Source organism: Gopherus evgoodei, unplaced genomic scaffold (genome assembly GCF_007399415.2).
Source record: "Gopherus evgoodei ecotype Sinaloan lineage unplaced genomic scaffold, rGopEvg1_v1.p scaffold_41_arrow_ctg1, whole genome shotgun sequence".
In the NCBI taxonomy this organism is placed as follows: Eukaryota; Metazoa; Chordata; order Testudines; family Testudinidae; genus Gopherus; species Gopherus evgoodei.
Genome location: NW_022060062.1, coordinates 1,249,864 through 1,273,407, shown reverse-complemented (window position 1 = coordinate 1,273,407; position 23,544 = coordinate 1,249,864). Strand labels below are relative to the sequence as shown.

General features: G+C 52.6%; 1 protein-coding gene across 1 annotated transcript; it reads left to right on the top strand.

Annotated features, from left to right (window-relative positions):
• The first annotated feature begins 6,396 nt into the window (after positions 1–6,396).
• Positions 6,397–16,348, top strand: LOC115642558 (serine/threonine-protein kinase pim-1-like). Its single transcript, XM_030546184.1, has 6 exons — positions 6,397–6,484; positions 7,495–7,601; positions 7,844–7,894; positions 12,666–13,032; positions 15,031–15,207; positions 16,191–16,348. Exons 1-6 carry the CDS (start codon positions 6,397–6,399, stop codon positions 16,346–16,348), a joined length of 948 nt encoding a protein of 315 aa, XP_030402044.1.
• The last annotated feature ends 7,196 nt before the right edge of the window (positions 16,349–23,544 follow it).

Here is a 23,544-nt window from a genome sequence, read left to right as displayed (position 1 = left end):
GAAGTGGCTTCTTCAACTCTGCAAACCAGACCACTCATTTTGGTGCCTGACTGAAGAGCCTTGCATTTGAAAATGTTGTGACAGAAGGCTGCAGTTTCATACACTGTGTCGGAACCTGCAGTGGTGCCCTGTTCACACCATCATCAAGGGTAGAATTCAAATTCAAGAACCTAGTGGCAGAGACTCCAACCCTGTTCACTACACAACTCTCATTTGCTGCTAAGAGACACTTCAGAACCCGCAAGGCCTCACCCAATGCCCACTGAAATCTTCTGTGGATGAGGGCCATGGTGAAGGTACACGAGTACTTGTAGCACTGGGACGGCCCCCAGTCTGAGCCAAAGGAGTCAAATTACAAATCCCATGCTGATTAGTTTGGAATGATTTGTCATATTCATTACGTTCTAATTGTTCTGCAATCAGCTGAAACTGCTGACTAATGGTGGTTACTACACATCAGCCCTAATACACCTACTACATTCTTCACTGTATCACCTCACTTTCCCCCATTTCTCACGTAACTCCTAACCGAAGTTCACGCATATGGTATCAACTAACAGAGCCCATCAGCAGAGATTCCTCTTCTCTGGCAGGGTAGCATAATTAAAACACCCACGATAGTAAGTGTACAGGAGTAAAGACATAAGGGTAAGTTTTAATATTCAATTGAGTCTCCAGTGCTCTAGTAGCTGCAATATTTCAAGTTAGCTTTATCACTCAGGCTGCCATTCTGTCATATCTCCAAAGCTAAGCAGGCCAGAGCCTGGGCAATGCTAAGGATGAGAGATGGTCATGGGCAAATAAAAGTGGGATTTTCTAATGTGCTCTGCACACTAGCCTAAACTCTGTTCCCACTGAAGTCAGTATTAAAACTCCCACTGGCTTCAGTGCTGAATGCTTCTGAAATCCCCCCTCAGAATGCAGCTGGAAATGGTAATGGTGATTTCAGGAAGTTATGTTCTTCTCTCTCAGTCTCTTCTGAACCAACACCTTTGAGTAGTGCTAGGGGCCCTGTGTTGCTGGAGATGCTCTTTCTGAAGGGACAAATATCCTTCGACGCTTGTGGTCACTAAAAATCCTACTACACTTTTCACCAGAGCAAGATAGTTGGCACCAGCATCCTGTCTGTCTAACTGGCTGCAGCCCCCGTGCTGCACCCTGTGTGTGGGGGGTCTGGTCACTGCAGCCACCCCCACTGCACCCTGATGGGGGGGGTCTTGTCACTGCAGCCCCCCTGCTGCACTCTACTGAGGGGGTCTGGTCACTGCACCTCCCCTCCCTGCTGCACCCTGGGGGGGGGTCTGGTCACTGCAGCCCCCCCCCACTGCACCCTGCCAGGGTGGTGTCTGGTCATTGCATCCCACTCCCTGCTGCAGCCCCTACACTGCACCCTGGGGGGTCTGGTCACTGCAGACTCCCTGCTGCACCCTGGGTGGAGGGTCTGGTCACTGCACCCCCCTCCCTGCTGCACCCTGGGGGGTCTGGTCACTGCAGCTCCCCTGCTGCACCCTGCTGGGGAGGGTCTGGTCACTGCCCCACCCCCGCTGCACCCTGGGGGTATCTGGTCACTGCAGCCCCCCTGCTGCGGGGTCTGGTCACTGCAACCCCCCATGCACCCTTCGGGGGGGGGTCTGGTCACTGCCCCCGCTGCACCCTACTGGGCGTGTCTGGTCACAGCAGCCCCCCTACTGCACCCTGCTGGGGGGGGGGTCTGGTCACTGCCCCCCCTCCCTGCTGCACCCTGAGGGTATCTGGTCACTGCAGCCCCCTACTGCACCCTACTGGGGGGGTCTGGTCATTGCAGGCAGCCCCCACCCTCGCTCTCAAACACCGGAGCGGGGGGAAACTTTCTTCTTGCGCTCCGATTGGTCAGGGCTCTGTCTCCTCTTCCTATTGGCTGTGCCGGGAGGGGCGGAGCTTCCCGAGGACTTCACGTGGCCCTAAGGCGCTCCGGAGGTGGTTGCTGAGCGGCACGTGGCGCAGCCTGGAGCGTGAGCGGGTAAAGTGGGGGAGGGCGAGATTCCTACATACGCCCCGCCCCCTCCCCAAATACTCCCGGTCCCCCTCTTCTACGCCCCACCGCAAAACACCCCCTACCCCCCTCCTCTAGCCCCTAGTCCTGCCTTTGCCCCCCCCAACACCTACCTTGGCCCTCCAGTACTCCCCCATTCCATGACCCCTCCCCTTCCTCCATCTGTAACCCCCTCCCCAGCACCCCCCCTGAGCTCCACCAGCCAGGCCTGGAACCCAGTGCTTTGCAACCTTTTCCATTTGGGGCCCCTCCCAAGCATTTCAAAGGGAGGTGCAGACCGCGCTGGACATCTCAGACGTGATCTGCAGACCCCCAGGGAGCCACGTATCATAGGGGGAAACCTACTGACCTAGCCCCCCCCCCCGAACATCTACCCCAGCTCCTCTGTCCTGGAGACCCCCTGCCCAGCCCCTCTTTCCTGCTCTAGCCTTCGGAGATGAAAGGGGTCTCGGGGCGGGGCCTCTGCCATCACCCCTGGTGGCTTGAGGACAGGCTGGCCCATTGCAGGGGGCTCCCAGTACAGTTTAACCAGCCGAGACTGAGGTGGAAAGGGGGGGAGCCATGGTGGGTGAGTGGGGCAGATGTGGGGAGGGAAGATGGACATCATGGTGTAGTGGGGGGTTGGTAGGAAGGGCTGGGGTTGGATGGATGGTGTGGCATAGTGTAGGGCGAGGGTCTGGCTGGCTAGGAATTAATGTCAGTTTAGAATAGCGACATCAAGAGACAAATTCCAAATGGCTGTGTACTGTACACATCTTCCCAGAAAACAGATCCATAGGGTGTGTGCCTGGCTCGCTCCTCTGAATGTGAAGGGCCTGTGCCACAGGAAAGGTGAAAGAACATCCTGGTCTCTAAGGAGTGAAGGTTATATGTGTGTAGCTGAAGCTGCATAACTTAGATCAGTTCCCCTTCTCCCCCCGCCCAGTGTAGAGCAGGCCATCGAGAATTGCCAGTTTAGGCCCACAAGGTGGCCAGCTGACTGCTTGTCCCTTCCATGTCTTTAATACATCAGGCAAAACAATAACCTCCTCTGAGCTCATCAGTGTCACCCTGGATATACCTTAGTGCCCCTACACAATAGCTGGTTTTCCTGGCTACTTCCCCTCAGAGTCCGACTCCTACTCAGAAATCTGTAGACACAACCTACCTGTGTTAACTAAAGGGAGAGTTCAGTGGCCCTGTATTCTCTGCTTTTTTTTTTCCCTGAAAAGAGATAAAAATAGTTTTGTTTCTCTTAACTCCTCCTCCTCTCTCTTTCACATTGAATTCCTAGCAAATAACTGAGGTTTTCCCCCCAGAAACGTGAAGTGTCATGTTGTAACTGTATTACTTTGAATGCTGTATTACTGCTTATCTTTTAAAACCAAACTCAAAGAGCAACCTAGTGAGCCCCATTATCTGGTTGCCAGTAGAGCGCCCTGGCTAGGATTTGCTGGATATAGCTCTTGTATATGTACATAGCTTCAGATTTCAGGGACTGAAGTTTGAGGTTTTGGATTTGGGTTTTGAAGCAAGTTCTCTTTGCTAATCTGTATATTCTGGGGGCAAAGAATAAAGCAGTATTTATGACTGACCTGTCTTCAGACTTTCCAGAAGACCAACTTTTTATGTTTATTTTCAGATTTTAGATCTGTTGAGATGAGATTATTGATTATTGTCAACAGGTAATACAAGTTCATCATGAGACAAGACCTTTGTAGAGTTAGTCATCAAGAGAGCTAATTGTTAAAGCAACCTGAAAAGTATTGATGAAATATTTTATGCACGAATGCACATTGGGCAATGCACTTCCCTTATCTTGTGATTGGAATTCTTACTCTGCGATGAACATATGAGAAATAATATTCAGCCTTTTGCAGTGCTTGATGGAACAGCATAAGGATAGGTTACCCACGAAAATAGAGAGGAAAATGTTGAATTGCTTAAGTAGGACCATCTTCAAAGATGTCCTATGCCTTAAAGTGACACCATTAACTTAAAACTCACCTTCTGTCTGAATTTACAACTGTTTACATTTGTTGCAAGTAAAATTATTGTACTGACAGGCTATTGAAAAAATACTGTTTTCTGTTTGCTTGCCTTGGCTATTCAAAAAGTTATATCAAATATACAATTTCATTATAATACTCCCTATCTCTTCTATAGCACTTTACATCAGTAGATCTCAGAGGAGAACAGTATCTTTATCTCTGTTTTACATACGGGGAAACTGAGGCACAGAGAGGGGGACGTGATTTGCCCAAGATCATCCACCAGGCCCTCAGCAGAGCCAGGACTAGAACCCAGATCACCCTGAGCCCCAATGTAATGCTTTAACTGCTAGGCCATATAGTTAGTTTCTTCTGTTGTTTGTGTGAGTCTTTCACAGAGCCATGGGAAAAAGAAAAACACCTTTAAAAACAGGAATATGCAACTGTAAAACCATTAATTTTGGCATAGGGATTGAGGGCCAGGGTAGTGTATAAAACTTATTTGAACCTGTTTTTTAAAAAATTGGTAGATTTCAAATTGACAGTGTCCCTTTAACAAATATATGGTTCTAGACCTGGGAACAGTGAGTGCACTTGGAGAACTGCCAAGAATGATGCTGTTAAGGGGGAATCTGTAGAACTTTTGACAGTGATTGAAAGTTTAAAAAAAAAAGGAAAACATTTCTAAAGATGAAATATAAAGCATTTGTTTAAAAGGGAAAGTGTATCTCATTTGTATGGGTCACACTGGAATTAACTAATGTAAGAATAAGTTGCTAATTACCATGGCAATTCAGTTGAGCTGAATATCATAAACTGATTATTACAGTGTGTTTCCAGACAGATTATACTTTTCTTTTGTATTGCAGTAGCCTCCCCGTGTCCCCCCACTGCCGCTCGTCCAGTCTCTCCTCTCCTCCAGCTCCCTCCCTGTGTCCCTTCTCCCACTCGCCCAGTCCCTCCTCCCCTGCACCCCTCCCTGTGTCCCCACTGCTGCTCATCCAGACCCTCCGCCCCTGAACCCCCCTCCCCATGTCCCCACTGCCGCTTGCCCAGTCCCTCCTCTCCTGATCCGCCCCTCCCTGTGTCTCTGCTGCCACTCGCCCAGTCCCTCCTCTCTTCCACCACCCTCCCCATGTCTCCCCGCTGCTGCTCGCCCACTCCTTCCTCTCCTGCACCCCCCTCTGTGTTCCCCCTACTGCTCGCCCAGTCCCTTCTCTCCTGCACCCCCCTCCTCATGTCCCCACTGCTGCTCGCCCAGTCCCTCCTCTCCTCCAGCCCCCTCCCTGTGTCCCTTCTCCCACTAGCCCAGTCCCTCCTCTCCTGCACCCTGCTCCATGTCCCCCCCGCTGCTCACCCAGTGCCTTCTCTCCTCCACCCCCCTCCCCATGTCCCCACGGCCGCTCGCCCAGTCCCTCCTCTCCTCCACCCCCTCCCTGTGTCCTCACTGCGCTCGCCCAGTCCCTCCTCTCCTGCACCCACCTCCCTGTGTCCCCGCTGCTGCCACTCGCCTAGTCCCTCCTCTCCTCCACCCCCTTCCCTGTGTTCCCCCACTGCCGCTCGCTCAGTCCCTCCTCTTCTGCACCCCTTCCCTTTGTCCCCCCACTGCCCCTTGCTCAGTCCCTCCTCTCCTGCACCCCTTCCCTGTGTCCCCGCTGCACGCCCAGTCCCTCCTCTCCTCCAGCCCCCGCCCCATGTCCCCCCACTGCCACTTGCCCAGCCCCTCCTCTCCTCCAGCCCCCTGCCTGTGTTCCCCTGCTACCACTCGCCTAATCCCTCCTCTCCTCCATCCCGCTCCCTGTTTGACCAAGTGTGACAAAGTGGGTCTGTTCTTATTGTTTTCTGTGAATACTGTGTGGGTGCCTCAGTTTCCCCTTTGTCTTTCTTAAGTGTCTGGGTGGGGGGATCAGGGTGTGTGATTGTTGCAGAGCCCTAGAGGGCCGGTGTGATGGTGTCTGTACAGAGAATGGCCAGCACCCTGTGTCCTGGCAACTAATGGCGTGGGCTCCTTCCCTGCAAGGTGCCACCTGAAGGTGTTGGAGAACAGAGGGATCAGGGGACTCCTGGTCAGGGAAAGACACAAACTGGAGAGTCTGGCTGGGAAAATGGAGAGAGACCCAGCCCAGGCAGGGCACTGGGCTCCCTGCCCCTCAAGATGGACCTGGCTAAGGGGTCCTGTTTCCTGTATCTACAAGCTCTGTTTTAGACCATCTTCCTGTCATCTAATAAACCTGTTTTACTGGCTGGCTGAGAGTCTCAGAGAATCGCAGGAAGGGGGGTGCAGGGCCGTGACTCCCCCACACTCCGTGACACCAAGTCACCTGGTACTGGACGCTATGATAGAATTACTAGTGTTTCTCTATTGAAAGGAAAGTCCTGGAGTAAGGGGACAGGATGGGGATGCTGCTCTCCAAGTCCAGCTCGCTGGCCAACCTGTGGTCCGGGTCCGAAGGGGAACTGCACCCGGCCAAGCTACAGCCAGGTGAGGCTCAGTTGGGTTCAGTTTGGTTTGGATGGACTGCAGGGGTGGGGGTCTGCAGTGGGGGGGCCCGGAACAGGCCGGGATCAGTTTGGGAGGCGCCCTGTCCTGCTAGGCATTGGAGAGGCTCATAGAGGAGTCTGATTCAGTTTGGGTTGCAAGGAAGTCTGATCTGGTTTGGGGGAGGGATGTCGGTCTGGTCCGGTTTAGGGGGGTGGGGCTTGTTCTGAGGAGGGATGGGGGTCTGCTCTGGTTTGGCTTGGGGAGAGATGTGGGTCTGGTCTAATTCTGGGGTGGGGGTGGGGATTCGTTCTGAGGAGGGATGTGGGTCTGGTCCGGTTTGGCTTGGGGAGGCATGTGGGTCTGGTCCGGTTTGGGACGGGGGGTCATTCTGAGGAGTGATGTGGGTCTGGTCTGGTTTTGGCAGTGGGTGTCGTTCTGAGGAGGGATGTGGGTCTGGTCCGGTTTGGGACGGGGGGTCATTCTGAGGAGGGATGTGGGTCTGGTCCAGTTTTGGGGGGTGGGGGGTTGTTCTGATGAGGGATGGGGGGTCTGCTCGGTTTGGCCGGGGGAGGGGTGTGAGTCTGGTCTGGTTTTGGAGGGTGGGGGGTCATTCTGAGGAGTGATGTGGGTATGGTTTGGTTTTGGGGGGTGGGGGTTGTTCTGAGGAGGGATGTGGGTCTGCTCCGGTTTGGAGGATGGGGCTCATTCTGAGGAGGGATGGGGGCCTGCTCTGGTTTGGCTTGGGGAGGGATGTGGGTCTAGTCTGGTTTTAGGGGGTCATTCTGAGGAGGGATGTGGGTATGGTCTGGTTTTGGGGATGGGGGTCGTTCTGAGGAGGGATGTGGGTCTGCTTTGGTTTGGCTTGGGGAGAGATGTGGGTCTTTCCGGTTTTGGGGGGTTAGGAGTCGTTCTGAGGAGGAATGAGGGTCTGGCCTGGTTTAGAGAGTTGGCCTGGTCTTTTGAGGACACAGCTGGGTCTGATCCTGGTGTCTGTGTCTCTCTCCCTGCAGGGAAGGAGAAGGAGCCGCTGGAGAAGCTGTACCAGGTGGGCCCGCTGCTGGGCATGGGTGGCTTTGGTTCTGTCTACTCGGGCACCCGCCTGTCGGACAGCGCCCCGGTGAGTAGAACCTGAACAGGGACCCCCCCACCCCACCTCTGAAGCCCGCTTCTCATGCATGCTGCTCTATAGAGCGCCATCTTTGGTGAGAGACCCGTCCCTTACCTCGTTACATCTCCTTTGCTTTGCCCTGGCATAGCCACCATCTTGCCTCCTCTTCACTGGTCCCTTGTTTGCCTCCCCTCTTTCTGGGGTTGCTTGACCCGATTCTGATTGTCTGGCTGGTTCTGGTTGTGTCCTAGGTAGCCATCAAGCATGTGGACCGGGACTGGGTTTCTGACTGGGGAGAGCTGGTAAGTGTCTTGGGCAGGGATATCTGCTGTGGCTCTGCATTGCATGGTCTTGGCTATGTAGTGAAGGTGTCATAGGTAGCTGTCACGGAGTCCCCGGGCGATGTTCTGGAACTGCTCCCCACAAAGCCAGTCAGGACTTTGGGGAGCCTCCTCTCCCTTGGAGCAGACTGTCTTTAGGGCAGGAAGCTCACATGGAGCATTCAGCAGGTGCCCCTCCATGTGCTTCCCCCAGCGAGTCCGCCCAGGCAGGATCCTGGGGAAGCCACAGGGTCCTGCACCCCCACTTTGCAGTCAGACGTGACTCTCAGCCAGCCAGTAACACAGAGGTTTATTAGATGACAGGAACACAGTCCAAAACGGGTCTTGCCAGTACAGACCACAAGACCCCCCTTAGTTAGGTCCGTCTGGGGCCCCAGGGAGGCCACAGCCCCGCTGGGAGGCCTGAACCTCCTTGGGGCTCCCCTCCATTTTCCAATCAGCTTCCAAAAACTCCCAAACCCCCTCCAGCCCCTCCTCTCGGGGCTGTCTCTCTTTCCCGGGCCAGGAGGTCACCTGATCTCTCTGTCTCCAACACCTTTAACATCCCGTGGCAGGCGGGAAGGGCCCGGCCATTAGTTGCCAGGTGACAGAGGGTCGGCCAGAGCTGAGCCCCCCCACAGTAATCAGAGGGAACCTTAAAACCTGTCCCACTTCATCACACCTCTCCCTCCTTCAAGACCGAACTGAGCGGGGTCACTTCAGCCAGTGACCTGGGGAAGTTCAAACCTATCCGCGTTCCCATGGATGCCCCAGCGTCCCCCCCTCGTGGGGGAAGAGTTACACCAGGTCCTTCCAGTTTCCTGCCCCCCTTTAGGTTGCGGGTGCTCGATGGCACCTGTAGTCTGCAGGTGGGAAGGCTTATGTGGCTCATGTCCTTTCCCCACCCTAATACCCCTGGGGTTCAAACTGGGCTGAGGTCTTCTCCCTGCGTTCCAGTCTGAGGGGCTGTGATTCGGGCTCTCTTGGTTCAGAGCCCCCCCTTTTGACCCTGGCCCCCCTCTGGAAAGGCTCCTTTGTGCTGGGCAAGGGTCCTACAGCCATTTTCCCCTTGTCTCGGGCCTTCCCCACCCCTCTGGCAGGGGTCACAGGAGCGGCAGTGCTGACAGACATGAGTAAAGACCCCAGGCCAGTAAAAGTTGTGTAGCAGCCTCTGCTGGGTACGCCAGGTTCCCTGGTGCCCTGAGAGGGGGATATCATGGGCCCGGCACAGCAGCTGGCGGCAGTATTTCCAGGGTACCACCAGCTGCCTCCTGATCCCCCCCGACTCCATTTTCCCAGGGGGAGCCCATTCTCGGTACAGGAACCCCTTCTCCCACAGGAACTTTTTCCAGCCACTTCCTCCCATGGTCTGTACCACACTGAGGTCGGCCAGGGCCCTTATCTTCCACAAGGAGGGATCTTTCTGCAACTCAGCCTGGAACTCAGCAGCTGGGGCAGCAATGGGGACCTGCTCTCTCTCACCAGCTGGGTCTGAAGCTGCAGCCTCCTTGAGCTGTGTCTCTGGGCATTCTCTCCCCACCAGGGCAGGGTTCTGCTCCTCGGGCAAGGTACCCTTCCCGAGGTCAGGGCGCAGTGTCGCATGCAGGCTTGGGCTACAGGTCACGACCAGGGCACCCTGGGGGTTGCTTGGCCAGTTCTCCATGTCCTCCCCCATTAACACCTCAGTGGGTAAATGGAGGTGCATTCCTACTTTCTTGGAGCCCTCCTTGTCCCCCCATTTCAAGTGTACTCTTGCCACAGGAACCTTGAATGGGGTCCCACCCACCCCCATCAGGGTCAGATAGGATGTTGGGCATCACCTGATCTGGAGCTACCACCTCGGGTCGGGCCAGTGTTACCTCAGCGCCCATGTCCCTGTATCCATAGACCTTCCTCCCATCCACCTCCAGGGCAACAAAGCACTCGCTCTGTAGGGACAGCCCAGTGCCCACCTTGTAAACGAAAAACCTGATGTCCAGAGCATCCAGCTCAGTGGAGGAGGTGGCCTGGGGCCCTTCTCCCTCCTGAACAGTTGATAAGCTGCCAGCCCCCCTTTCCTGGGAAACCTGCCCCTTGTCCAGCTGGGCCGCTACCCAGTTAACCCTCTGTGGGTTCAGTTTGCTTGGTCTATACCTGAGCCTGGGGCACTGGGTCTGTTTGTGGCCTCTTTGGCCACAGTGATAGCAGCGCATGTCCCACTGGTCCCCTCGAGCTGGTCGGTTGGCCCTGATGCCGGATGTTCCCCTTGGGAGGGGGTTCTCCACGTTTTCCTTATGGGAGGTCCAAGGATCACTCTCTTTCTGCATCGCGGTGGGCCTGTTCCTTTGGGACTCCTCCCTGCCACCCCCCCGACCGGCTCTTCACAAACGCATCGGCCAACTGCCCTGCATGTCGCGGGTTCTCTGGCTTTTGGTCCCTCAACCACAGCCTCAGGTCGGATGGGCACTGCTCATACAGTTGCTCCAGTGCCAGCAGTTTAACCAGGCCCCCCTTCGTCTGGGCCCCATCTGCCCACTTGCTGGCGTATCCCTCCATGCGGACGGCTAGCTGCAGATATGAGACCTCAGGGGTTTTATCCTGACTCCGGAATCTCTCCCGGTACATCTCAGGAGTCAGCCCAAACTCCTGCTTGAATAGTTTGTAGTTCCCTTTCTCCTCCTCTCCCAGCTGGCAGTACAATGCCATGGCCTTGGTGTCCAGTAAGGAGTGAGAACCTGGAGCCTGTCCACAGGATCTACCTGGTGCAGCTCGCAGGCCATCTCAAAAGCATCCAGGAAGTCATCCATGTCCTCCCCCTCCTTACGCTGGGCCAGGATGCACTTATCAAACTCTGCGCCGTCCTGGGCCCCCCCTCGCTCACCGCAGTCGGGGGCCCGCTGCCCCTCAGCCTCACCAGTTCCAGCTTATGCTGATGCTGTTGTTCTTCATGTTCCCTCTGTCTCTCTTTTTCCTCCAGCTCCCATTGTCTTTGTCTCTCCTCATGCTTCCTCTGTTTTTCACGATCCTCCAGCTCTCTCATTTTTAGCTCTCTCTCTCACTTCAGCCAGTTCTGCTCCACGGATGCCGAGCGTCGCCGGGATTATCCCCTGCTGGGGGGTGAGCTTTGCCGGGAGGATCCCCTGCTGGCTGGGGGTGTCACGGTGCCCTCGGTATTCGCTGGGCTCCTCCCCGCCCTTCCCCTAGGCATAGGAAGAGGGGGTCTCGGGAAGCCCTCAGCCGGCGGCTGACCACTCCCAGTGGGGACAGACACAGGTGCCTGCGCTGCATCTTCCAGGCTGCTTCCCTCAGAGACAGGGATCAGTTCATTCAAGCGATCTCCCTCCTCCAGCTGGGCAATCAGCTGGTCTTTGGTGAGCCTCCCCATGCACAGCCCCCTCTGCTTGCACAGCTCCACCAGGTTGCCCTTAAGGGTCTTGGCATACATCTTCCTGCTGTCCACTTGCAGGCCTGGGTGCTCACTGCTCCCCATGGTTTCCAGGGAGACCCCAAGCGTGCCAGTCCTTGAGGTCATCACCTCTCTGCCAGGGTCAAGTGGCAGACTCCTCCGCCCGTAGGACTGCTCGCTGTGATCCCCCAGGGGACCCTGTTCCTGCGAGAGCCTTCTCTCTGGTCACACACTCCCAAGGGTTAATCGTCCCCTAAAACTGTCTCTCTCTGAATCTTCGGCATGCCTGGGCCCCATCAATCCCCTTAGTTTTACTGCTCTCCAGTCACTTACTGCAAGAAGCACTGTCCACAGGGTGCAGTAGATCTCACCCCTGCCACCAGTTGTCACGGAGTCCCCGGGCGATGCTCTGGAACTGCTCCCCACAAAGCCAGTCAGGGCTTTGAGGAGACTCCTCTCCCTTGGAGCATACTGTCTTTAGGGCAGGAAGCTCACACGTAGCATTCAGCATGTGCCCCTCCATGTGCTTCCCCCAGCTAGTCCACCCAGGCAGGGTCCTGGGGAAGCCACAGGGTCCTGCACCCCCATTTTGCAGTCAGACGTGACTCTCAGCCAGCCAGTAAAACAGAGGTTTATTTGATGACAGGAACACAGTCCAGAACAGGTCTTCCCAGTACAGACCACAAGAGCCCCCCTTAGTTAGGTCCGTCAGGGGCCCCAGGGAAGCCACAGCCCCGCTGGGAGGCCCGAGCCTCCTCGGGGCTCCCCTCCATTTTCCAATCAGCTTCCAAAAACTCCCAGACCCCCTCCAGCCCCTCCTCTCTGAGCTGTGTCTCTTTCCCGGGCCAGGAGGTCACCTGATCTCTCTGTCTCCAACCCTTTAACATCCCCTTGCAGGGGGGAAGGGCCTGGCCATTAGTTGCCAGGTGACAGAGGGTCGGCCAGAGCTGAGCCCCCTTACAGTAATCAGAGAGAACCTTAAAATCAATCCCGCTTCATCACACCTCTCCCCCCTTCGAGACTGAACTGAGTGGGGTCACTTTAGCCAGTGCCCTGGGGAAGTTCAAACCTACGCACGTTCCCAGGGATGCCCCAGCATCCCCCTCTTCATGGGGGAAGAGTTACACCAGGCTCTTCCAATTTCCTGCCCCCCTTTAGGTCGTGGGTGCCCAATGGCACCCATAGTCTGCGGGGAGGAAGGGCCTGGCCATTAGTTGCCAGGTGACAGAGGGTCGGCCAGAGCTGAGGCCCCCCCCCACAGTATTCAGAGGGAACATTAAAACCAGTCCCACTTCGTCACAGTAGTTCTTGACTTTGTGGGTCGATTTGCCTGCCTCTGATGGAGCTCTCCTTTCTCTCTCTCTGAAGCCTTGCGGGAGCAGAGTGCCCATGGAGATCCTGCTCCTGAAGAAAGTGGGCTCAGGCTTCCGGGGAATCATTCCGCTCTTGGACTGGTTTGAGAGACCGAACAGCTTTGTCTTGGTTTTGGAGCGACCTGATCCTGTGCAGGACCTCTTTGACTTCATCACGGAGCAGGGTGCTCTCCCCGAGGAGCAGGCCCGCAGCTTTTTCCGACAGGTTGTGGAGGCGGTTCAGCACTGTCATAGCTGTGGGGTATTGCACCGGGATATCAAAGATGAGAACATCCTGGTTGATCTGAACAGCCGGGAACTTAAACTCATAGATTTTGGGTCTGGGACATTACTCAAGGACACAGTGTACACTGATTTTGATGGTGAGTGTCTATTTCCATCCCCTTCTATTTTATCTGCATAGGGATGGAATCCAGGGAAATTCGTCTTTGAAATGAGTTGTTCTCTGCCTGTAAATGTTCAGTAACTTCCCAGCCAGGGAATGGTTTGTTCCCTCCTCCCCCTGCCATTCTCATTTGCTAAATATACTCTTGTGTGATGTGCAGCTTTGATACCTTTGGGGCTTTCCTCCCTGCCTTGTATCCAAAAAGCATTTAACAAATGTGTTTGCCCTTTTGTTGGGTGTTAACCGGTGGCAGCTGCCCATGTCATGCAGGGGTTGGGGGTGGGGGCACATGGCAGAAACCGGGTGTGAACTCACAAGCATCAATCTCTGGAGTCCCTGTGAGCAATAAGAGGAGAAAGTTGGGCTCTGGTTCCAGTGATTTGGTTTTCTCTAGGTCCATGACATCTGTAGCATTTCACCAGGGGTCTGGCTGGTATTCCACCCTCCAGGGGTGGTGCAAACAGAATCTGCCTCACCTCCTAGATGGGGAAAGATTGAGTGAAACCTCTCTGCAGCCATGGCTGCTCAGGTGTTGGATCCTACCCTAATCTACCAGCTAGAATGCAGGGGAGGGGAAGTCCCCTCCTCCCAAGAATAAAGAAGAGGGCTCTTGTGCAGTTTCTTTCTGTGGGGACGGATGGACATCAATGTGGTGAGGGGATCAAGAGGAGAAGCTGCTGTCTCTGCCATCTCGGTAAATTATTCATTTAATTGGAAAGTTGTGTTTTGTTACGGGATGAATGTTGTGAAATAGGATCGGTGGGAGATCTGCTTACAGCTGGCTCCCTTTCCTCTGCTCCCCAAAGGCACCTGAGTCAGATCTTTGGGGAGGGGGGAGCCAGACCCAGGGAGGACTGTTTGACATTGGAGCAGGGATGCAGGGATCTGCGTGGGGGACAAATAAACAGAGCAGCAGGCATTCTTTCTGATGCACTTGAAAGATACATTCAGGATAGGGCCGTTGACTTTCAAAAAACCAGATCACTGTTTGTTGTTGAGGGTTTGTTCTGCTTCTGCCCTGCAGGATGGGTGCTGCATTTTTTGTTTTTAATGTAACGGTTGATGACAAGGGATGGGTTTTCCCCTCCCAACCACCCATCTCCTGCAGAATTTCCCAAGCTAGTGGTGCCCCCGGTGGAACACCAGGTTTCTTTTTACAACCCAAAGTTTGTAAACAGTAGTCACGTGGCCAGAAACCAGACTAGGAGCTCTGACCTCAGTCTCCTCTTCCTGCCAGAAGGGAAGAGATCAGATACAACAAAGGCAAAGGGCGTAAGCCTCTGCAGAGGCCAAAACCAGGGTTCCAAGCATAATTATCACATGCACAACGGTACAAACTAAAACCACTCCCTTGAAGTTGTACAACAAACCTTTGTCCCCAGCTCTGGAGTAGGCAGGCTTTATCCCTGGCTGACTCAACAGTAGTCAGTGCCAGAAAAGGAATAAACTCTTCAAGGTATCTGCCCTTCTTTGGGTTAAGCAAGGAAACCCTTTTATGTAGAAAGGACTGTAAGGTTGTCTGGGGTCCTTGTTGTGCAGTAGACAAGGCCTCAGCCCCTCCCAAAATGCTCTGGCTGCACTGGGTCACCATAGACTGAAGCATCTGCAACCTGCCTCTCTCTTTACCTCACTGAGAAATGGTTACATTGACAGAGATGAAGTCAGGATAATGGTGGCCTTAAGAAACCTGTTATTTATTGTGGCTTGTATTGCAGCTGAAAAACATGGTTGTTTGCACTCCATTTGGTTCTGCTTCATTTGTAGTCTAAGCACCTAGGGGTTTAAATCCCAATCAAACTGGGCTGAAAGTTAAACAATACTAAGATATTGCAACCTGAATTGGGGGCTGAAGTACCTGACTTGGTCTCTTGGTCACCCTGATAACACCTGAACAAATCATTAATAACTGGTTGCTCTGCTTAGGGTAAGAGATGAAATATTTCTGCTAACCGTGCTCCTCTGATCTCCTCCACAGGGACCAGAGTGTACAGCCCCCCAGAATGGATCCTCAATCACCAATACCATGCCACGTCAGCCACAGTCTGGTCTCTGGGGGTCCTGCTGTATGACATGGTCTGCGGGATTCTCCCCTTTGAACATGATGAGGAGATTATTAAGGGCCGCATCTGCTTTCGGCGGCGCATCTCTCCAGGTGAGCACACTCTTTTGTAGTGTTAGAGCTGGGCGAACAACTGCTTAGCCTGAATGCCACACTGACAGAGCGATAATATGATGACTTAGAGGTGCATTTATCATCACTTCATGCAACCAACGAGACATGCAAGGCATAGTCTGTGATCTAGTGGTCCCTTCATGTCTTGAACTCAATGAGATGCTTCATGCTATTGAATCCCCGGGAAATGCTGGGGATCCCGCTGTCTTCCCTGCCTTAGACAGCTGCTTCAGGGCTCACTGTTGTCGTTCACTTCAGCACTTGACTCTCCTGCCACTCGCTGGGGTCTTTAATGTGGCTACTGCCGCTGACTGATGAAGCAGTCTTACAGAAAGTGGAAATGACAAAACAGCATGAACCGAATAACTCTCCAGTTTAATCATCTCACCGGGGAAGGGAAAGTTGATTTTTGCTATTAGTCTGCGTATGAATGGCGGGGTAGGATGGCCTGCTCATGGACTTGCACTGCTAATTTGGTCCCTTGTGTATTTTTGGAGTCTCCATCCAAAGATGGGACATGGTTCACCTACGTACTAGGGTGTGGGAAGTAACTAAGAAACCACATCTAGGGCAGGTCTACACTCCGGCCGGAATCGATGCTGTGAGATCGAGCTGGGGGGGGTCGATTTATTGTGTCTAGTCTAGATGTGATAAATTGACCCATGAGCGCACTCCCCTTGACTCCTATACTCCAGCACCACAAGAGGCGCAGGCGGAGTCAATGGGGGGATGGCAGCTGTCGACTCACTGTCATAAAGACACAGCAGTTGCATATCCTAGATCAATTCCCCCCCTCCCCTAGTGGAGACCAGGGCCTAGCCACAGCCATGGTCATCTGTCCTGTGAAGCAAGAAAGGCAGATCCCAAAGCAGACTTGCAGGTGGTAAAAGAGGGAGGCTTGCAGGCTTCCCAGACATTACTCAGCAGCACATACTCACTGACTGCTTGTTTTCTCTCCCCAGAGTGCCAGCACCTCATTAAATGGTGTCTGGACTTGAGGCCTTCAGAGAGGCCATCCTTGGAAGACCTTCTAAATCATTCATGGATGCAAGACGTCCCTTTGCCACAGAAAACAGCAGAGATGCACCAGCACAATCTAATTCCAGAGTCTGGCGAATAGCAGTTCCTCTCATCCATTGGGTGTAAAAGAGAAAACTCTTGCCAGTGGTTGCCTGCCTGTTACATGGGAACATTCATATCTCATTCCGGAAGCCAGCTAACTGGCGATTCTTCTGAGAGGCTGGAGGTTAGGCCCTGCCTTACTTGATGTCTTGCCCAGGGGCAGTTCCAGGCCCCAGCACACCAAGCACGTACTTGGGGTGGCAAGCCGCGGGGGGAGCTCTGCCAGTGCCGCAAGGGGGGCAGGCAGGCTGCCTTCACTGGCACGCCTGCGGAAGGTCCGCTGGTCCCATGGCTTCAGAGGACACCTGCGGGAGGTCCGCTGAAGCTGCGGGACCAGCGGACCCTCCATTGGCAAACCGCCAGAGGCAGCCTGCCTGCCGTGCTTGGGGCAGCAAAATTCCTAGAGCCGCCCCTGGTCTTGCCAGTAGACTTTTTGTTTTGTTAATATTGTAAAGGGGAATTCAGAAATCCTGTTGTGTTTTTTTTATACATGCAGTTTTAAATAAAAATGAATCACTTGACTTAACCTGAGACCCTGTCTCTTTCGGGTGGAGTAAAACTGTCAGTTTGACAGCGCGGAGAAGCAGTAAACATCAGTGCTACATTGGGGCTGCAGTATGTTACTCATGGACGTGGCACATCGGATGCTGACCATCCGTGTCAGGGCACAGTGTGTTTCAGTAACACGGATCCTGTGGGGTGGGCTCTGGAGACACTAATGCTTCACATCTGTGAAGGGATTGTTAATAATTGCCTGTTACGGATGTCTGATTCGTTAAGTACTATCACCATCTACAGCCAGGTTGGGACTGGCCCAGAGCTATGGGGGCTGTTGGGATCCAGGTTAGGAGACCTTGGTCATTTCCACACTCTTCAGCATAAACATGCTGGTCTTCCCTTCTTTAGACTAAAGTGCCCACACCTTGCAGGCGACTGCCTATCAGTATGAACAGTGACTTGTGCAGCACTGAATCTAACGCAAACTTTAAAACTCTGCTTTACCCTGGTGGAGCCAGGATCTATTCTTTCCCTGTTCCGTTTCAGGCTGCCTGCCTGTGGGCTGAATGGAACAGCACGCTCCCCCTGGCTATAATCTTCATGGCGTTGCCTAAAACCGATGCTGTTAGTTCATATGTAGGGCTGTCTAATGTTCAGAGATGGCGCGTGACTGCGAGCATTGTTTGCAAAGTGCATTTCTTTTTAAGACCTTGTTGTTGGAGCCTCCCAGGGAAATATTTGACCTTCTCGGTGCACTATCCATTTGCTGCTGCTAATCTCCAGCAAGTTGCTTGCCACCAAGTGAGCGCTGGAGTTGCCTGGAGACTTCTAGGATGGGGCTGGAGTACTAGCATGAGTAGCAGGATATAGGAGTTCTATTCCCGCACCGCAATTTCCTTGCCACGCGCCTTGGGCCAATTCATTTTCTGCTCTATGCCTCAGTTTCCCCACCTGTAAAGAGCCCCCTGTGCAGTCCTTGCAGGTTCCTTTGAGGAAAGGCAGTAGTGAGTTCATTTTTCAAACATCACTGTGGTGGGTGGAACAAGACAGCTCAGCTCCACATCTTCAGAGGCTGGGGCCTACTTCGCGTTGTGGTTTCCGTTTAACCACAGGCTCTTGTGCTAAACCAAGACAAACTTTATAGCGTCTTGTTTTGACAAAGTCCATCTCACCCGTTTATAGCAGCAGATGAGTCTCTCGTGGTGAGTGAAATTTAGCTGGGTGCAGTTACCGTATCACAGCAAAACTGCTCCCCCACTGCGTGCGGGCTCTCCCTCCTTCCTGTAAACACTGCTCAGGTGCTACTCCCCTTCTTAGAAACCTCACCACAGAAAGGCCAAGTAAGATCAGAGGGACCAATGTGATGATAGCCACTATGCTTCCTGCTGCAGCTTATGTTGCTTGCCCGGCCCAGCCAGCTCAGTAGGAGGGAAATGCTGTCAGGGAGACATGACATCCAAATGGCACAGAGTACCTAATCTGGCCCTTTGCCAGGTAGGCAGAACTCCTCACTGAGCTTGGGAGTTAAATCTAAGAGCCTGGTTCAGGAAAACACTTAAACATGTGCTGAAGCCCTGGGAAGTCAATGGCCCCTAACTGGTTACGTTTACACTGCAGCTGGGAACACCCTAGAACAGGGGTACGCAACCTATGGCGCGGGTGCCGAAGGCGGCACGGGAGCTGATTTTCAGTGGCACTCACACTGGCCAGGTCCTGGCCACCGGTCCGGGGGGCTCTGCATTTTAATTTAATTTTACTTCTTAAACATTTTAAAAACCTTATTTACTTTACATACAACAATTGTTTAGTTATATATTATAGACTTATAGAATGAGACCTTCTAAAAATGTTAAAATGTATGACTGGCACATGAAACCTTAAATTAGAGTGAATAAATGAAGACTCGGCACAGCACTTCTGAAAGGTTGCCGACCTCTGCACTAGAAAATAGCAGTGTCGACATCTTGGTACCGGTGGAGGACCAATGGTAACATGGTTCCGCAGTAGTGGGGACGCAAGCTGCAAGCGAATGTAGGCTTTCTATATAGTGCGTATCATGAGATCAAATTAAAATGCAAAGCCCACTTTTTTGAGTGGGCAAACTTTTTGGCCCGAGGGCCACATCAAGGTTCCAAAATTGTATGGAGGGCCAGGTAGGGAAGGCTGTGTCTCCCCAAACAGCCTGGCCCTTCCCCCATCCGAGTCCCACCCACTTCCTGCTCCCTGACTGTCCTGCTCCTTGGCCCATGACTGCCCCCGCAAGATCCCTCCCACCACTGCCCTGGGACCCCACCCTGTCCCCTGACTGCCCTGACCCCATCCACCCCACCCTGCTCCCTGTCCCCTGACTGCCCCCCCGAGATGCTCCCCATTGCCCCAGGACCCCACCTCCCACCCTGCTCCCTGTCCCCTGACTGCCCTGACCCCTTCTCCCCACTCTCCAAGTCCTGACAGACCCCAGAACTCCCACAATCCAAGCCCCCTGACCATCCCTGCCCCCAGAACCGCTGCCCCATTCAACCCCCACCCCGCTCCCTGTCCCCTGATTGTCCCCTGGACTCCCTGCCCCTTATCCAACCCCCTTGGCCCCAGCCCCTTACCATGCTGATGAGTATTTGCTTCAGGTTGGGGGGCTGTCTGTAAGTGAGGACTGGCCTGTCTCCCAAGATCTGTAAGAGTGCTGGGTCATCCTTCAGGATAGGTTGTAGATCTTTGATGATGCGCTGGAGAAGTTTTAGTTGGGGGCTAAAGGTGACAGCTAGTGGCGTTCTGTTATTTTCTTTGTTGGGCCTGTCCTGTAGTAGGTGAGTTCTGGGTACTCTTCTGGCTCTGTTAACCTGTTTCTTCACTTCAGCAGGTGGATATTTTAGTTTTAAGAATGCTTGATAGAGATCTTGTAGGTGTTTGTCTCTGTCTGAGGGATTGGAGCAAACACGGTTGTATCTTAGAGCATGGCTGTAGACAATGGATCGTGTGGTGTGTCCTGGATGGAAACTGGAGGCATGTAGGTAAGTGTAGTGGTCAGTGGTACTTAAGAAATGAAGCAAAGTCATAGGGTTTTTTGGTAAAATTTATACCCATTTCGCATGTAACTGCACAATATGTTTGTTGCACCACTAGCATAGAAAGCAAAGGAGAATTCTGGAGAATTTTAATAAAACTGGAGATCCCAATCTCGGTGCCAATGAAGGGAAGGTTAACACTCCAAATAATCCCAGTGTTGGGACAGCAGGACTGAAGTTTACGGACTGAAGTTTTCAGTGTAATGTGTCAGCATTATCTGAACAAAAGTATTCCTTGCCTTCCAAAGACAAGTTGACAGCAAATCGACGCAGGTTCAGTCTACCTGCTTTCTTCATTCCTTTCAGGATATGTGCTACTCCTTAGGTATGCCCAAACATTTCCAATTTTGCTCTCAAAAGATTTCCCCGAGAATTGTTTACAAGAGAAAACAGTCATTTGAGTGCAAACATGGCATGTACATTCATTTCAGACTCAACATGGAGTTAGAAGGTATGAGCTGTACACGGCAGACCTATAAGCAGGGTAAACCTACATCAACAATGCATCATTCATTGACCAGTCACAAGACAGGCATGAATAAATTGCAGGCATGGGCATAATATTTCCCCATGCTTATCCTCCCCCCGTCCCTCCAGTTCCTTACATCTTGTCAAGTGCTGGAAATGGGCCATTTTCATTACCATGACAAACTGTTCTTTTTCTCTCCTGATGACAACAGCTCACCTTGACTGATCGCTCTCCTTATAGTGTGTATGGTAACACTCATTGTTTCATGTTCTCTGTGTATATCTATATCTTCCTTCTGTATTTTCCACTACATGCATCTGATGAAGTGGGTTGTGGCCCATGAAAGCTTATGCTACAATAAATGTGTTAATCTCTAAGGTGCCACAAGTCCTTCTGTTCTTTTTGTGGATCCAGACGAACATGGCTGCTACGCTGAAACCTGTCATACACCTTTCAGTATCACCTCATGTCATAACATTTCTTCCCAGATCTGGACCTTAGCATCCAAAATATGGGTGTTAGCATGAAAACCTCCAAGCTTAGTTACCAGCTTGGACCTGGTATCGCTGCCACCAGCTAAGAATTATACAGTGCCTAGCTCACTGTGGTCTCCCCAAAACCTTCCCTGGGGAACCCCAAGACTCAGATTCCTTGAGTCTCACAACAAAGGGGAATAAACCCCCGCCCCTTGTTACTTCCTCCCAGGCTCCCCTCCCTGGACGACCCTAGGAGATTCCCTGCTTCCAGTCCTGGAAACACAAGTACCGAGAGATCTAATCTCTCCCCCTCACCCAGAGGGTATGCAAAGTCAGGCTTAGTAAATCTAACACAAAGAGATTTTCCCCCTGACTTCTTCCTCCCAGCAATTCCCTGGTGAGCTGCAAACTCAATTCCCTGGAGTCCCCACTAAAGAAAAACTCCGACAGGTCTTAAAAAGAAACCTTTATATAAAAAGAAAGAAAAAGGACATAAAATATCTCTGTATTAAGGTGACAATATACAGGGTCAATTGCTTAAGAAAAAAGTGAATAAACAGCCTTATTCCAAAAGAATACAATTTAACACATTCCAGCAACTACACACATGTAAATACAAAAAAATATATAAACCTATTGTCTTACTATCCTTGTACTTACAACTTGGAAACAGAAGATTAGAAAGCTAGGAGATAGAAAGATCACTCTGAGACGAGAAAAGGAACAGACCAAAAACAAAGGACTCACACCCAAAACTTCCCTCCACCCAGATTTGAAAAAGTCTTGTTTCCTGACTGGTCCTCTGGTCAGGTGTTTGGTTCCCTGTGTTAACCCTTTACAGGTAAAAGAACATTAACCCTTAGCTACCTGTTTATGACACCTCATTCTCAGCTATGCCCTTCATCGGTCATTTTACTGTAATTTAACTAATCAATCCAAACATAATGTCACTTGATTATTTAACAAATTAGATCCCACCACCTTCATTGGTTTACACCCAGCAAAATTACTTCATCAGAAAAAAAAAAATCAACCAACCAGGCAGAGACCAGACAGATAAACAATAGCGAAATGGGGACCAATAAAATCACCATGATTACAGGCATGCAAACCATTTCAGAAATGCCTATGCAGTTATTGTAAAGACTCTTGATTATCCACACAGTTGAATGGCGATGGTGTGGCACTGGGCATAGGGTGTCCGAGGGGTGGTGGGCAGGGGGCTTGTGCGGATCTTTGGATGTAGGGATGCTGGGCGTAGAGGGTCTGAGGGGTGCTGGGGATGGGTGTTTTTGTGGGTCTCTGGGGGTTGTGGTGCCGCACGTAGGAGGTTCGAGCGATGATGGGTGGGGGGGGTCTCCAGGTGGCATGGCGCTGGGCATAGGGTGTCAGAGTGGTGCTGGGCAGGGGGGTTTCATGGGGTCTCTTGGGGGTGTGGCACTGGGCGCAGGGGGACTGGGTAGGAGGGTTGTGGGGGTCTCCGAGAGGGCGTGGCGCTGGGTGTTGGGGGTCAAGGGGTTTCTGGGCAGGGTGATCTGTGGGAGTCTCTGGGGCTGTAGTGATGGGCAGGGGGGTAGCATGGTGAAGCACAGGCCCTCCCCCAGGGAAAGAAGCACGATGGCAGTGCAGGGCCGGGCTGGCCAGTGTGTGTCTGGCGGCTCCCAGTTGTGAACAGTGCCTTGTACTGGGCTGGGTGGAGCGGGGCTGTCCCTGCCGTGCCATGACCCATCTCCCATTGCCTCAGGCAGCCCCTCGCTCTGAGGACTCTGCCCCCCCACCCCATGTCCCTTTGCCCCCATGCAGGCCAACAAAAGGGTAATCCAGCCCTGTTTGGGGTGCAGGCTGTGGGGAGAGTGGGTGAGGGGTGCAGGCTCTGACCTAGGGCAGGGCATTGGGGTACAGGAGGGAGTATGGACATTTGGGCTCGGGGAGGGAGTGCACGGTCAGTATTTCACAGCGTTCAGTCTCCTGGCTGCACTTGTATAAGCTAGAGAGGAGCTGCAGTATCTAAACATTTGCAAAGATGTATATTTTAAGACAGGGTGACTCACAGACTTTAAGGTCAGAAGGGACCATTATGATCATCTACTCTGACCTCCTGCACAATGCAGGCCACAGAATCTCACCCACCCACTCCTGTAACAAACCCCTAACCTATGTCTGAGTTATCGAAGTCCTCAAATCGTGGTTTGAAGACCTCAAGCTGCAGAGAATCCTCCAGCAAGTGACCCGTGCCCCACGCTGCAGAGGAAGGTGAGAAACCTCCAGGGCCTCTGGCAATCTGCCCTGGAGGAAAATTCCTTCCCGACCCCAAATATGGCGATCAGCTAATCAGTTCTGGAAGCTACTGAAGTGAATAAAACTGGGGAGGAAGATGCAGTCCTAAAACCAACCTAAGAAGCTGTTTTTAGAACAAGCTTCTGGTTGTGGTGAAGTGAAGGAAATATTACTAAATCCATTCTACTGTTTGATAAAGCCTCAATTCTGTCAGGTACTAACAGCATTGTCTGAGCCCATCTAGAAGGCCAAATAGTGTTTTAACCATATTGGGAATTAATGTGAAACCAGGTCCTCCACCACAGCAGCTTCTTTGGTAATCTAGCCTGGTCCACACTTGGAACAGATCTGTACTAATTACACTTCTGTTGATACACAGCTGTTATCAAAGTTTAACCACATCTCCCCAAAT

Bases quoted from the DNA above. Each gene is read 5' to 3' on its own strand.
- LOC115642558 (XM_030546184.1), top strand. From the start codon at position 6,397: ATGGGGATGCTGCTCTCCAAGTCCAGCTCGCTGGCCAACCTGTGGTCC. The intron at 13,033-15,030 runs GTGAGTGTCTAT...TCTCCTCCACAG, and splicing joins AGTGTACACTGATTTTGATG to GGACCAGAGTGTACAGCCCC. The intron at 15,208-16,190 runs GTGAGCACACTC...TTCTCTCCCCAG, and splicing joins TCGGCGGCGCATCTCTCCAG to AGTGCCAGCACCTCATTAAA.